Here is a 15,563-nt window from a genome sequence, read left to right on the forward strand (position 1 = left end):
CGGTCGTTTGAATTTGCTGAGTAGCCAGAAGTCACACGGAGCTAAAACAGGCGCATACGGTGGTTCCGGAACGATATTGCCTGAATTTTAGGCGAAAAAATCACGAAGAATCTATGAAAACATTGAGTGAAAGTATCGTTTATTTGTATTCCAACGATCCCAGTAAGGTCTCTGATTATTAATCGTCGATTCTCGAGCACCAATTCCTTGATTTTATTGACGTGTTCATCAATTCTGAACGTTCCGGCACCAGAAATTTGATTCCACACACAAAATTTAATGAATCATCTTTGTTGAATAATTTCACTCATTATAAAAATCACCGATTGCATTTTTAATACAGACTTACTGACAGGACGCTCAAATTGGATTCTTTAATTAACGGTCATTTTTTAATATCCCTTCAGTTGGGACAGTACTCGCATATGTCATGATGGCGCCACGTTACCCTATCAAAAACAATCAGTCTGATCTAGACTATGTTTATTTTTCTCATCAGATATGCCAAGTAAAAGCTTCAAATATCTTCAGACAGGGTTGCAAAGGTCTGCATATACAAAAAAAAATCTGCAATTAGCAAGTATGTCTTGCTGGCAACAATTTCTCTATAAAGTATGATACGCTAAACTGACTTGACGAGCAAAAAAAAAACGATAGCGACAATGTCAAAAGTCTGTAAATTGTTACCGAAAATCTGCTAAAAACTCGATTTTCAAAAGTCTGCATAACAAAATATGTCTGCAGCACTCTGTCCGAAATCTGCAGATTTACAGACAAATCTGCAGATCTGGCATCTCTGTTTCTCATTTACAAACAGAGTTGCCATTGATACAGAATTATCTGTAATGTACTGATTTGTATACGTCCGTGCGGATTTCATGCAGGATACAGATTTAATACTTATTGCCAAAACTAAACACAGAATTGTGCCTACTTCTCATCCTCCAACGCAATACAAAATCGAACCCATATTCTGTTACGATATTTACTTGCTTCTGGCCTGCCGCCCCTTAATTTCGGATGAAAATTACCAACCCAATAAAAAATAACCTTAATGACTACAAATTCATTTTATTTCGTACCCGATAAAGAACTTTTTAATCATTCCATGCAAAAATCTAACTAAAAAGTATTAATATTACAGCTATGTATGTATATACCACAAACCAATAATCCACGTACATAAGAAGTCATTTTTTGAACAACGTTTAGAAAAAATAATTGTTGCAATCAAACATTGCTAAAAACGTTAAATATATTATTAGCGTAATCTCATAATTCATTGCGACGATTCATTTTCAAATATTCTACAAAGCCTGATGAAATGCAGCTGATATGTGTTGACAAACGGGGGGGGACCAACTAATAAAAAACCTTTACATACCACAAGGGGAGACCGATAGTAAATAGTTCGCGCAGTTCAATATAGGTGGAACTAGTGCCACACGAAAATATATATTTAGAAGAACTTAATCATGGTGTCATGTCTGTTAGTCTGTGTTTTTGATACTTTAGAAAGACAGACGTATATTAAACACTAATGAATATTTTGATGTGTAATGTAATGTAATCTTCTTCAATGTAATCTTCTTCAATACAATCATTCCAATGCTTCTCTAACTTCTCAAGGCTGTGCTTTACATTTGCCTTTTACCTCAAAATAGCATTCACATTAGGTAATGGCTTCTTCATTTCAGTTGAAATTCTTGTCGGAGAGCTTTCCTGAGCTTGTACAGCACTTTTTTCATCAAGAAGCAATGATAAATTGCTACAGGAAATTGTTTTGAATCCATTGTTTTGAAAGTGACAAAATTAGGTCCACTGAATTGGCTATCACTTTTCTCTGACTAATCGAAATGCTTTGAACTTTCACACACAGTCTTTCGAAAATGGGTACATCATAAAAATGTGGATTTGACAATAATAACCCCATCTATGTGTCAGTCACACGACTTATTGAGTGATATGTTAAATATATCACACTCGCTACGCACACCCTGATCCACTCGGCTAAGTAAAGAGTGTATCGAAAATAAGCTATCCACATACATTTGTGTTGTGCACATGTATTTGTGATGGTTTGTTGTGCTTGATCACAGCATGCTGTGCGTTTGGCTGTCAGCTTTCGTTTGTTTACTTGTTTGTGCGGTTGAAATTCTGCGTTTTTAAAATGTCGCGTATTGAAAAGGAAAAGAAAATTAAGGTTCTGGATACATGGCTATGTGAGAAGGGTTGCTATGCGAAAATAGGCGAAGCTGTTTGGAATTCATCATGCCAGTGTTAAAACCATCATTAATAAGTTTGGGGAACACTTTGGATGAGCTACCAGGAAAAGGCAGAAAACCCGGTTCTTCCAACCCGAAACTGGACCAGAAATTGGTATCTCTAATCATGATCAACAAATCAATGTCAATACGTGATTTGGCCAAAAAAGCAGGAACGGGTATCGGAATGATCCAGCGTATGAAGAGGCGAAATCACCTGAAGACCTACAAGAAGCAGAAAATCTCGAAACAAAGTGTAGAACAGGAGAAGCGAGCAGCAACAAGGGCCCGGAAATTGTATTCGCGTCTTTTGCAGTGTCCGGATGCATGCGTTTTGATGGACGATAAGACTTATGTAAAGGAGGACTCAAAAACCCTTCCAGTTCCACAATACTTAACTGTCGACGTTGGGGAGGATGTGAGCGATGTGGACAGGTCGATTCGAGTAGAGAAATTCGGTCGAAAGGAACTGGTATGGCAAGCAATGTGTTCCTGTGGTTTGAAGTAAACCATTTTTTACACTACCGGAACTATAAATGCAGAAACCTATCGATCTGAGTGTCTCCAGAGGAGATTGCTGCCTTCAAATAAGAAGCATAGTACACCTCCACTGTTTTGGCCGGATTTAGTGTCGGCTCACTATGCCAAAACCACTCTCAATTGGCTTGCGGAAAAGGGTATAAATCTCGTTGCGAAAAATATCAATCCACCAAATTGCCCTCAGTTTCGACCCATCGAACGTTACTGGGCAATCGTGAAGAGGGTCTTCAAGAAGACTGGTAAGGGAGCTGGGAACATGGAAGAGTTGAAAAAAAATGTCCGGAACTTGATGAAGAGCGTTCGATCAAAAGTTCACAATTTCGTGAAGGAATAACTTAAATTTCATCCGGTTTTCATTATGCTCAAGTTTAACCTCGTACAATAAAGGATCAATTTTTAGTTTGAATAAAATGTCGTTTTTTATCATGATTTAAAAGAAAAAAAATGTGGATAGCTTATTTTCGATACACTCCTTAACGTTCATTTATAGGAGTTTAAACTCAAATGAATTAATTGCTGATTGTTAGAATGACCACAGAAAACTAATCCTGCATCACCGCAAATCTTTCTCTAATCCGATTCTTCAATGAAATTGTACTTTTCGGGAGGAGTTTGGTGGAATCTTGTAATTGTTGAGTGAAATTTTAAAAGAAAACTATGAAAAATCTGTTCTGCTTCATTAAAGTAACTCTCGACTGTAGCGGCAGCTAGTCAAATTTGGACAGTAATTTTCGAGGGCTCTTCTGGGATTTGATGATTGGTAGAATGCGTTTTAGACACTCTCCTTGAGAGCATTTCGAATGCACAGGTATATATGTTACAAATCGCTTGCCAAGTCAGAATTTTCTTAACGAGTAAATCAACAAAACCGGATATTTGTCTTCTGGTGCTATCTTCTAGTGCCCAGTAAATGACTAGAGCTTAGTAAAAAATTAATAGCTCATATAGATATCAATTAACTCTAGCTTTAAAGAGAATGCTTACCAAAGTACATAAAATTCAACTCTAAAAATTAAACTATGCTGTGTAGAACATAACTGACAATCGAGTTGTAGACAGCAAGAATAAATATTTGTTTATGTTAACTAAGTTCTAATTCGTATGGTTCTGTCAATACTTTTATTTTAAAAAAAGGTATATTTTTTATACTTTTTCGCCCATTGTGCATTGTCAGTAGGACGAAAATATAATCATCTTAGATATAGATATACGACCAATCAAATATGTAATTGTTTTGCGACGTGAAGCGCTGTGGCTCTGCTGATATTATTGGTTCACTGTCAACGCACCGTTTCCGTGTTACATAGGGTGATGTACCTGTTTCAGTCGGAGGTTTAGGTGTAGAAGCTACGCTATTTTCGTAACTCATATTTCATTCGATAAATTACCATGAACAATAACAGAAAATGTGACGAACTTATATATGAATTACTAAAAAGATTTGTTAATACTATCATATTATTTTGGCAATTAATCGATCTACACTTATCGAATCGGGATGTGACCAGTAACCATTTAGTTGAGTGACTACTTATTAGGTAACACCAATTACATCTAGACTTAGTACCCTAATGTTTTTCTGTTTTATGGAAAAAGTTTGGCAGCAATGCGTTTTGTTTTGAAGCTGTGGACACATAACCCATAGGCAAGCGGTCAAATGATACGCATCGCGGATTTTCCCCCGAAAGTTAAAAAATGCAACCGAAGTTTGATTGGGCAGCAGAGCAGAAGAGAGGCAGCTTAGCTAGCTTAATACTGCTGGTTGAGATGATGTTCGTATTGCCGAAAAAGTGGCGAAAACTGATGATATAAAACCATCTAGTGTGATAGAGGAAAGTATCATTCGTTCGTGATCACTTGCTCAAATCACACATTGGAAAGGCAACCATGAAGGTAAGTTGATGAAATTCATTCATAAATCATATCTAAGCATTAAAACTGAATCGACAGGCGTCAAAAATAATCGTCGTTACACTAGTGATAGTGTCATGGGTTTCGGCCGAGAAACAGTCAGCAAAAGACAAGCGTAGCATTGCCGAACATGGGTCGCAGCTTGCGTCTTATCACAACCATGTCGCCCGTCAGCAACAGCAACAGCGTGTTCGTTATAATGCACCCGTTGTGCAGGACCACTACAACCAACATCACACGGAGACCCAGTGGTCTCAGCCAGATGAACTGCTAAACAACGCGGAACATCAGCACGAGCAACAGAACCAGCTAGAATGGGAACACCATAAGTTGCACACATCGGTCCAAAACGGACAAGGAGAGGGTCAACACTATCCTCAATATAACCATCAGCAGTATCAGCAAGGACAGGACGAGCAAGTGCAACAGAACCACATCGACTATCATTATAGTCAAAACCACAATCAGCCTCAATTAATCAACCACCACGCCCAGATTATGAATACTCACATTGACTATCAACCTCTTCAACAACAGAACCATGGTTACGAACATCAACATAACCATGGCTACGAACAACAACAACAGAGCCATGGTTACGAACATCAACAGACGCATGGTTACGAGCATCATCAGAACCAGAATCAGGTTCAGTACCAACCGGAAGTTCAAAAACACGTACCAGTAGCGATAAGTGTGCCATATCAAATGCACTATAAGAAGCAAGTTCCGGTTGTGGTGGAGAAAAAAGTTCCTATTTATGTGGAGAAGCAGGTTCCCTACAATTTTGAGCGACCGGTTCCCTATCCGGTCCAGGTGCACGTTGATCAACCAGTACACAAGGATGTCAACATCGGTTACGTTCCGAAACCAGTCGCAGTTCATGTCGAGAAGCCTTATCCGGTGTACGTTCCGCGCCCGGTTTACGTTGAGAAACCAGTGCCGCTGCAAGTGGTCATTGTCCGCGAGAAGAAGAAGCCCTGGTGGTCGAAATTTATGTAATTTGACATCTGTGGTTTGCTCTTCTGTAGTGTAGATATAGCTATAGCTTGTAAATGATGTAAACTTATAACAAATTATTTATTGTAAGGTTGTACTTACTGAGCAGAAAAATAATGAATTATACACTTATATCGATAATGATGTCTTTAATTTTTCAATTGATCTTGTGTCTGAAATAGACAATTCAGACTCTAGAAAAAAGTTCAACGAAAAAACTTTATTCTGCAGGAGTTAAAGTTCATGCTACAACTCCCAGAAGTTTGTCCAGGAAAACATGGCCTTGGCATCCATCAGCTGGAGTAATTTAACACATGGGCTGAAGAGTCCCGGGCCCAACAAAATTAACTTCATTCATCAACGTACGTAACGTAACTCCATCAAGAGCAACGTAATCATTCCAGCGCCGGTCTAACATTTCAATACCACTTTTGTAGAACGATTCATCTTCTGCCTCAAATTAGGCCTCAGTTTCTGCGATAACATCTTCATTTGTGCGAAATTTCTTACCGGCGCGAATTTTTTTCAGATCTGCGAACATCCAGTAGTCGCTGGGCGCCAAATCTGGTTAATACGGTGGATGTGGAAGCAATTCGAAGTTGCTTTTGATCCATTATCCTGAAAATAACAAAAGTAGCGTCACTCTTAGCACATTAACTTACAAACTAATGAATAGAATATAGTGAAATTTTGACAGCTGTCTTTTAAAGGTTAGTATTAATTGGAAAAGATGACTGCAATAAAACTAGCGCCATCTATGTGTTAGGGCTGGGATTTTTCAGTCCATGTGTTATAGCGAGGTAAATGTAGCAGGTGAGATAATTAAACTGTTGGCAGTTCTCAATATGTACGCTCATTTTACAAAATTGTATGCTTTCGAATGCGCTTTATGAATCTACCGACTTAATCTCATTGCAACTGCAAATTATTTAATATTTCACCAACCTATTTAATCGGTTGTCTCGTCGGAAGTTGTCTGTGTTAAATTCACGTAAGAGTAACTACAACATTATGAACATTCGTAGCTTTAAAATTATTTGATTTATTCGAACAAAACCGATTGATGAAGAAAGACAACCAGGATTTTATGGGGTATTTACAGGAAAGACAGGTAACTTTACCTCTTATACATTTATCTTTTTGTTTCATATTTTATCAGTATCTAACGAGGAAAACAGATTAGAAAAATGTCATGCGAATACAACTATGAAATGAAAATCGCGTAAAAACTACCACAGAGGCGGGACTCAAAGCAACCGTTTAGCCAATTAAACTACCGCAGAAACAGACTAATTGAACAGAAGAACCGAGCATATTCAGCTGTGTTCGGGCGCCACACCGTTCAAGTATAGTCATATCTCTATGGCAACCTCTCCGTCAGCAATCACTACACGTCGCATCGCAAGTTTATTTTCACGCTGATTTCAGATTTTGTATTTGTCCCTTTTGCTACCTATGAGGTACATCAATGTCATCATCTATGTAATGATCTCAGCTGATGTATGGTCACAACAGTGACGAATATGGTCTCGAACACAATATATCAAGTTGTACTCGCATGTCATTTTTCCAATCTGTTTTCCTCGTTAGTTACTGATCAAATTTAAAAACTTAGCACAACGCGGCACTACGTCTTGACAAAGCAAAGTCATGGCATTACATTCCTGTAGTGGAATTTGACCATCTGTTTCAACAGACTTCGCAGCCGATTCAGAGTGTACAGAACCATTGCATGGCTAGTGCAACGATTCTACTGACACTACGAATCCTTCGGGGCTCGAACATACGACTACTGGATTGTAAGACCCCTAAGTGCCCTATGCTTTGAACCGCCAATCCGGGACGTCTTGATAAAACTAAAACAAATTGTAGCCGTTTGTTGTTTCTTGATATTTTCTATGCTATGCCAAGCTTAACTTCGAAGAACAAAATGCACGAGTTACGTGAGCATTAGGTGTTAAGATACTTCAAGTCTATGGAGTTTGAATCAAAACATGCAGTTTGAATCTAAAAGAAGGTTGACTTCGCCTAATAGAAAAACGAGTTTTGCAGTTCAAACTACTACTATGCAGTTCCCGAGAGGTTAATAAGTCACAGATTTCACGTAACCCGATTTGAATGAAACGTTGCACACGTCTCCAGTATAGCAAAACATTTCTTTTTAGTAAATGGAAAGACCAATTTTCATCAAGACTGATTTACAAAATGGAAGTATGTATTTTGGCATGCACTTTCTTCGAATGGAAATAAATATGTGCTTTTTACTTTTTTATTTATGACTTCTGGTCAGTCAGTAATTTTTACTTTTTTCGGTATTTTAACGATATCAAACTAACTAGAGATTATAAGAGGAGAAAGAATATGAAATCAAAGAGCCATAGTACTCAAGGAAGAGCAAGGATGTGAAGAATAAAATGCGGAAAAGTGAGACGTGACAAGGGTCATTTAAGTAAGCAGAAGGCTTCTCGTATCTAAACTTTTACCTTCTACCAGAGGAGTCGAACTTAGGCATCTTAAAGATACGAGTCATCCGAGTCTCTGATATGTCAGAAAGTAAAGGCAAAGGTCGTTTGCCATTTACTATCCGAACCGGTTCACATATCAGAGACTCGGATGACTCGTATCTTTAAGATGCCTAAGTTCGACTCCTCTGGTAGAAGGTAAAAGTTTAGATTCGAGAAGCCTTCTGCTTACTTAAATGACCCTTGTCACGTCTCACTTTTCCGCACTTTATTCTTCACATCCTTGCTCTTCCTTGAGTACTATGGCTCTTTGATTTCATATTCTTTCTCCTCTTATAATCTCTAGTTAGTTTGATATCGTTAAAATACCGAAAAAAATAAATATGTGCTTTTTGCACAAACTAGTTGCTTTGTAAACTCCTCAATGTTAACTATCTGCCAGTCAGTTGTTACTCGTTTACGTCCGAGATTTAAGAAAGTTGCCATATCCATCGACGTGTACATTATCGAAATTTGAATGTCAGAACTGTTCCATCGTGCTTTGAGGTAAATTGAAGTTGGTCTCAGATGCAAACGATTGCTATGCAAAAATTGGTTGTGGAATTAGCTTCGCTTGCGAAATTCCGAGTATTTCTAATATTATAAAATTTCGGAGTAATATTTAAAAAAAAACTGTTAAAATATCTAGTTTGGTGATTTTTTCAGTGAATTTACTGATATCAAATTCAATCGATTGATGTACATAAATGCTCTACCTTTGGCTTAGCATTCCTCGCGAATTGTCGACTACATCAATATTAAAAAAATTTCTGCAACAAAAACAATTTTGGTGAGATTATTCAGTAAATTTGCTGCCGGATTAACCAGATCTTTTTTACCTTTTTTTATAAATATAAAAAATAGGTATAGAATTCGCTCAAACTTTAGAAAAATTTTCCGAGGCCCGGAGGGCCGAGTGTTATTAACCATTCGATTCATCTCGACGAACTGAGCAAATGTCCGTGTGTGTATGTGTGTGTGTGTGTTGTCAATTAAGAGGTCGAGATTTCAGAGATGGCTGGACCGATTTTGATCAAACTAGTCGCAAATGGAAGGTCTCCCCGTCAACCTGAACGCTATTGAATGGTTTTGAGATCGGATGTTTACTTTTTGAGTTATACGAAGTTTTATGTTAAAATTTTCAGTTTTTTGCCAATATCTGTCACAATTGACCTTGAAAACAGAATATGTTTTTATACTTAAATTCCGCACGGTAATAGTTATCCAGCAAGCCATAGATTGTTAAAATCCGTCCATTTTTAACGGAGATATCAATATTTTTATGTAAGCGACTTTTCCCCTTATTCCAGTAGTAGGAATTTTGAGCGCTGTGTGTCAAAGCAATGCTTGGGAGCAACGTGAAACACGATTTTTTATACTGTTACATAAAATTGTTTCTAAGTACCAAAAAGACTGTGTACAACATCCTTTTTCATTTTGCCCTGGGACCGATTTTAGCACGGTTCGTTTTTGGCAACATAATCGCTCGAATATGACATGTAAATCAGATGATGGCCAAGATGGCAGCATTTTCGATTTAAAAACGATTGCATATTGATTTAAACTACTGACAGAAATGAATGCTGAAAAAACATAACACCCATATACCAATCGAATCAGTTCGTCGAGATCAGAAAATGCGTGTGTGGGACATGATTTCACTCAGATTCATACCAGAAGTGCTTCCAAACAAAGTTCCTGAATTACGTCTGGATCTGACTTCTGGTTCCTGAGCTACAGGATGATATGTCAAACGAAATTAGAATAGTGTAACTCATTTTTCTCATATATGGCTGAACCGACCTAAGGTTCAAATGAAATCTAAGAACCATCTAAGATTCAAATGAAAGGTCTTAAGATCCTATAATACATCTTCCTTTTTAGTCAGTCTGCACTGATTTTCGAACATTTGGAAGCAAATGTAAACTTCGGCTATACCGATTTTCGGACTCCGGTTCCAGTATCGATTCGTTTCTTAAAAAAATCGAACTTCAAAAACAAAAATTCAAATTAAAGGATTAATGGTCCCATGCAAAATTAATGAATTTTATCCAATTCTGATTTCCGATTCTGGAATAACAGCGTGATAAGTTTTTAAAATTCAAGCCGATATAGAAGATCACAATTCTAAAAGGCTGAACTGGACTGAAAACTATTGCAATTTCGTCATATTTATTTTTTTGACCGTAAACTATAAACTGAAACTTTCTTCGACATCTCATGGAATGTTCAACCGATTGTCACACGTTTAGATTCAAATTCGATACGATTTGCAGATTCGACATTACAGGGTATTGAGTGATTAAAATCACAAATAGCCGCTTAAAACGACGGTCAATAAAATAATGTCATGAGAACTAAAACACCGAAGAATATTCATGCAAAAGAACTCATGCGGATTGATAAAAAAAAAGGTATCATCTCACTGCTATGTGGATTAAGCACGTTTTTTATATTTAATTAACTGGTTGCAATATGCGATGCAATATTTATTATCAGTCAGATAAAATCGTCCAGCTCACATCTTTGTAAGGGTATGAGGCGGGACCATCATAATCATAAAATATGTGGCTGAAATGATTGCATCTATTGGTGTATAAAAACAAAAGGTTTTCCATTATTTGAATTTTAGCTTATATTTTTATCGGGACTTCCATTTGCTATGCGTAATTTAATAACACTTTACTTTATGTATTTTGTGACAGATTAATATTTCTAATGATTGTATTTTTTTCGAAATCGAGCCGTTAAGGTGAAATGTAGTCTCAAAAATGGCGCGCAAAATATCAATCGCTTGAGTTGACCGAATCAAAGCATAACAGGAAAAACCGACACATAGAAACCAGGAATACTCTCAGGGATTAGGCGCAGTGGACTTACCACTCGTTTTGTTGATTTGTAAAAAAGACTCATTGATTCGTAATGGATTTTTGAATCCTTCACACAATATATTCCAATTGAATCGTTATTGTTATTAATAACTATTAAACGAGAACTATGAATCAGAAGTAATTATGATTGACTAACATGAGGTTATATGTATAACATAGGTATTGACTAACTTGCTTACTATGTATATGCCTGAGTTTAGTAGCAAACATAGATTATCCTACAAAAGAACGATCCAAGACAAGAAAAGATTCAAGTATTTTCGGTATCTTCGACAGTAGTTCACTAGATCCTTCACGCCGATAAGATGAAATTTGTGTAAAAGTATTCACTTGACACACATGATAGAGTGCGGTCGAGTTTTCTTATCGAATAAAACCCTGTTAAAATAAATTACTGGACTGACATTACTGCCAATATATTTTATTCTAATTGACTTTCATTGTCATCTTCGAATAAATAGAAAGTGGCTATATTATTAATTATCTTTGTGTCAATAGGATCGTAGCACTAGCTGTGTAATAGAAGCTATGCTATGAATCGGTTGCGAAGTCTGTTGAAACAGACTCCACAATAAACGTAATACCAAGACATATGAAAATTGTTCCAAATACATTATATTCTGATGCTCTATTCAGTATAATGATAAATTTTCCATGAACGTATATATTTTCGAATTCTGGTTCTGGCACCAAGTTATATAAATGTTATATTTTTAAATGTTCTACATGAACGATAACATTTGGCTAGTATTCATTTCATCCAGTAGCCTGTCAAGGTTGAATTTTTAGTTTTGCTAGATAGAATTGCAAAATTCTGAAGTAATACCTATTATATGATATTACACAGCCATGCATTATTGCTTCAGCAACATCAATGAATTGAACTCAACAGACTTGGACATTACTAGTATTATAAACGACATTTACTTATAAAATAAACGATTTCTTACAATACCCATTTTATTGTATTTAACTCGTGTTATTATTTGATATGTAACGATATAATGCCACCGTGCATTTCTCACACCATCACAATACGAAACAGCAGTGCGCAAGCAAAAATAATCTCAGAAAAGCAAAATTTCAAAATTCTAAGAATACTTAGTTGTGATAAATTTAATTGCAAAAACTAGTTTTTAGTTTTTCGAAAATCGGTCTAGTTATTGAATTATGACCAAAAACACGACGCGCGCATTCCGCGCACCTTAAGGGCTGAGGACAGTACCGTGAAGTGGTAGGTTTTTTGCTATTTTCCCGTTTCAAATTATATTTTCTTGGAAACGGTGCAGAATATAGAAAAAACTACCAGACAATCTCTTCGAAATTTAGTTTAAAATATTCTGTGAAATTTTCAGAATGATTCATTGAGTTTAGCGGTCGTGTTGTATTTTTTTCTGACTGAGGAACTGTTGAAAATTGGAACGCTCGGAAATGCATACCTCTACTTGTTCATCGAATATCTCGGCTTTGAAGGCTTGTATCATAAATCTACCATGACAAAGTCTAGATAATTTAGTTTAGATGCGATTCGTACATAAAACATATATGTTATCGCGATAAAAATAAAGTCTTGTATTTTCCTGTGAAACAAAGTCAGTTTCAATGCATCCGCCATTTTTTTTCGCTTTGGTTTCCTGATAGCATTCGGAAAAAGGAGAGAGAGATAAAATTTGTTGATTTCGTCAAGCAAATGTAGACTACATATAAATGTTTTACAATGTTTACTTAGATACTACGCATTATTTCTACGACTAAGCTGTAATTTCATTTCATTTTTGGACATATAAAGGTCAAGATGTTCGCAATATTGATTGTAGTGGCGCATTATACGATTGATTGGGCTATATTTTGCATAATTTGTTCTAGTGTTTCTTTCTACAAATAATTTCCTGGTTCGTAATTGACGGCTAGGTGTATAAAAATTTATTTGCGATAATAAAGAAGGTGATTGAATGCGTTGAGAAATAATGTCGCTGATAAAATACAGCATTGCAAGGTCGCGGCGTTCTTTAAGTGTTTGAATATTGATGAGCACGCAGCGTGCTTCATATGATGGTAGAGGAAATGCTGTTCAGTTAAATTTACGAAGTGCATATAAAAGAAACTGTTTTTGAATAGATTCGATGCGTTCTTCGTGAATAATATTATATGGATTCCATACTAGGCTGCAATATTCCATAATAGGTCTGACATATGTACTGTATAATATTTTAATTGTGTATGGGTCCTGAAAGTTATGGCTGAAGCGTTTAATAAAGCCCAGCATGCTATTTGCTTTATTGATTATGGTATTGTAGTGTTCCACAAAAGTGAGCTTGGAGTCTAAGATTACGCCTAAATCTACATAATTTTCTACAAGTTGATTTCATATATGTATGTTTGTGGATATAGTTTCATTTTTCCTACTGAAAGTTATTGAGTTACATTTTTTTACATTGAGTTGGAGTAGACTTTTGCAGCACCAAATGTGGAATAGATTGGTTTCGTTCTGGAATATTACAGCGTCGTTGATATTTTTTATTTCCATGAAGAGTTTCATGTCGTCTGCATATATAAGCACTTTCAGATTTTTAGTATGAAGGAAATGTCGTTTATATGTAAAATGAAAAGGAGAGGCCCTAAGTGAGAACCCTGAGGTACGCCAGAAGTTACATTAATTGGTTCAGACAGAATATTTTGGAAGCGGACTACCTGTACACGATTCGTTAAGTATGATTTGAGCCATTCCAGAAGAGTATGTTTTATGCCATATTTTTGTACTTTGTGTAGAAGTAATGGTATGTCAATACGGTCGAAGGCTTTGCTAAAGTCAGTGTAAAGAGTTTCTACGTAGTTTCCGGCGTCCATTGCATTCAGGGTGAATGTCATAAATTCTAAGAGATTTGTTGTAGTTGAGCGGCCTTTAAAAAAGCCATGTTGTTTGTTTGTTATTACATTTTTAAGTTGATGAAAAAGTTTTTCGTTTACAATTTTTTCAAATAATTTTGGAATGCATGAGATAATGGCTATTCCACGGTAGTTCCGAATGTTAGATTTTGCACCAGATTTAAATATTGGTACAAGAAAGGAAGATTTCCATGCTTTAGGAAAAGTACATTTATTAAGTGATAAGTTAAAAAGTAGTTGTAGTGGTAGTGTAAGTTCTTCAGAAAGATTTTTTAAGAATATTGGTGGTATACTGTCAGGTCTGGGCCCTTTTGAGGCGTCTAAGTTTTTCAGTGCTGCCGAAATGTCATGTTCTGATAGATAGTTTACAGAGATGGAGTTGGAAAATGCAGGTATGAAAGAGAAGTATTCACGATCACGGTCAGTTTCTGAATAAGATGTATATACTTCTTGAAAAAAATTTTCAAATTGATTGCAGATTTCTGTACTATTTTTCCCTACATGTTCGTCGAGGTGCATTTGAGATGGAAAGTTTAGTTTTTGTGTAGTTAAAAAAGTTCTTAGGACAAGTCTTTATTTCGTTTTCAATTTTGCGGTTATATTCTTCACGTGCTGTGTTAATGGCTATTCTGAGTTGATTGCATTGGTTCAAGTAATTTTGAAGATGAGCATAACTTTTTTCTTGTTTGTAAGTTTTGTGTGCTTTTTGTTTCCTATTTTTCAAATGTTTTAGTTGTGAATTGAACCATACAGGTAATTTGCAGTTATGATTTTTTCTTCTTCTTTTCATAGGCAAAGTTTCGGCTAATATTTTGTTTATAATGTCATAGAATTTGTTTACTTCGACGTCGACATTTCCTTCTGTACTTAGTATGTTCCGCCAATTTATTATACTTAGTCTACACTTGACTTCTTCAAAGTCAATTTTATTGTATTCCGGCATTTCTTCATATTCCAAGTCGTAGGGAAGGGATGCATTGTGTGTAAACAATGAATATTCAATTGCGGTGTGAAATGCTTCATTTTTCCATAATGGCAGGTTTGATGCATTCACACAAAAGTCTTCTGTGCAATTTGTGAAAAGAAGGTCTAAATATGCGTTTTGTTGATTTTTTACGGAGTTTACTTGATGTAGGCCAAAATTAGAAATTTTGTCGAAAAAGTAGTGCAATGTTTTCTCCTACGACTGGAAATAAGATTGATTCATTTTCAATGTCAGAAATGAAGTCCGCATTACGTTGATTGAAGTCGCCAAAAATATGAAGCTTTACTTCAGGTTCCATATTCGAAATGATTGTGTCTAAAGATTGAAAGAATAATTCAAAAGAGAATTTGTTCGCATTTTCGGGTGGGAAGTAGACAGAGCAGTAAATATGTTCTTCTCCCAATATTGAGACTTTGGCCCATACATGCTCAAATTCTTTATATTTAGGAGTAATAATTTCTTCAGAAGTAAAGCAAGAGTTAATGGCTATGAGGACTCCACCTCCAGATTTTTTCTGACAGAGATAAATATTGGTCGTGCCGAAATACGTTAAAATTATTTCCAAATACTTCTTCGCTTCTTACAC

General features: G+C 36.1%; 1 protein-coding gene across 1 annotated transcript; it reads left to right on the forward strand.

Moving 5' to 3' along the window:
• The first annotated feature begins 4,116 nt into the window (after nucleotides 1–4,116).
• Nucleotides 4,117–5,816, forward strand: LOC131430099 (putative cyclin-dependent serine/threonine-protein kinase DDB_G0272797/DDB_G0274007). Its single transcript, XM_058594782.1, has 3 exons — nucleotides 4,117–4,342; nucleotides 4,401–4,697; nucleotides 4,755–5,816. Exons 2-3 carry the CDS (start codon nucleotides 4,692–4,694, stop codon nucleotides 5,715–5,717), a joined length of 969 nt encoding a protein of 322 aa, XP_058450765.1. The 5' UTR covers nucleotides 4,117–4,342; nucleotides 4,401–4,691; the 3' UTR covers nucleotides 5,718–5,816.
• The last annotated feature ends 9,747 nt before the right edge of the window (nucleotides 5,817–15,563 follow it).

Source organism: Malaya genurostris, chromosome 2 (genome assembly GCF_030247185.1).
Source record: "Malaya genurostris strain Urasoe2022 chromosome 2, Malgen_1.1, whole genome shotgun sequence".
Taxonomy (NCBI): domain Eukaryota; kingdom Metazoa; phylum Arthropoda; class Insecta; order Diptera; family Culicidae; genus Malaya; species Malaya genurostris.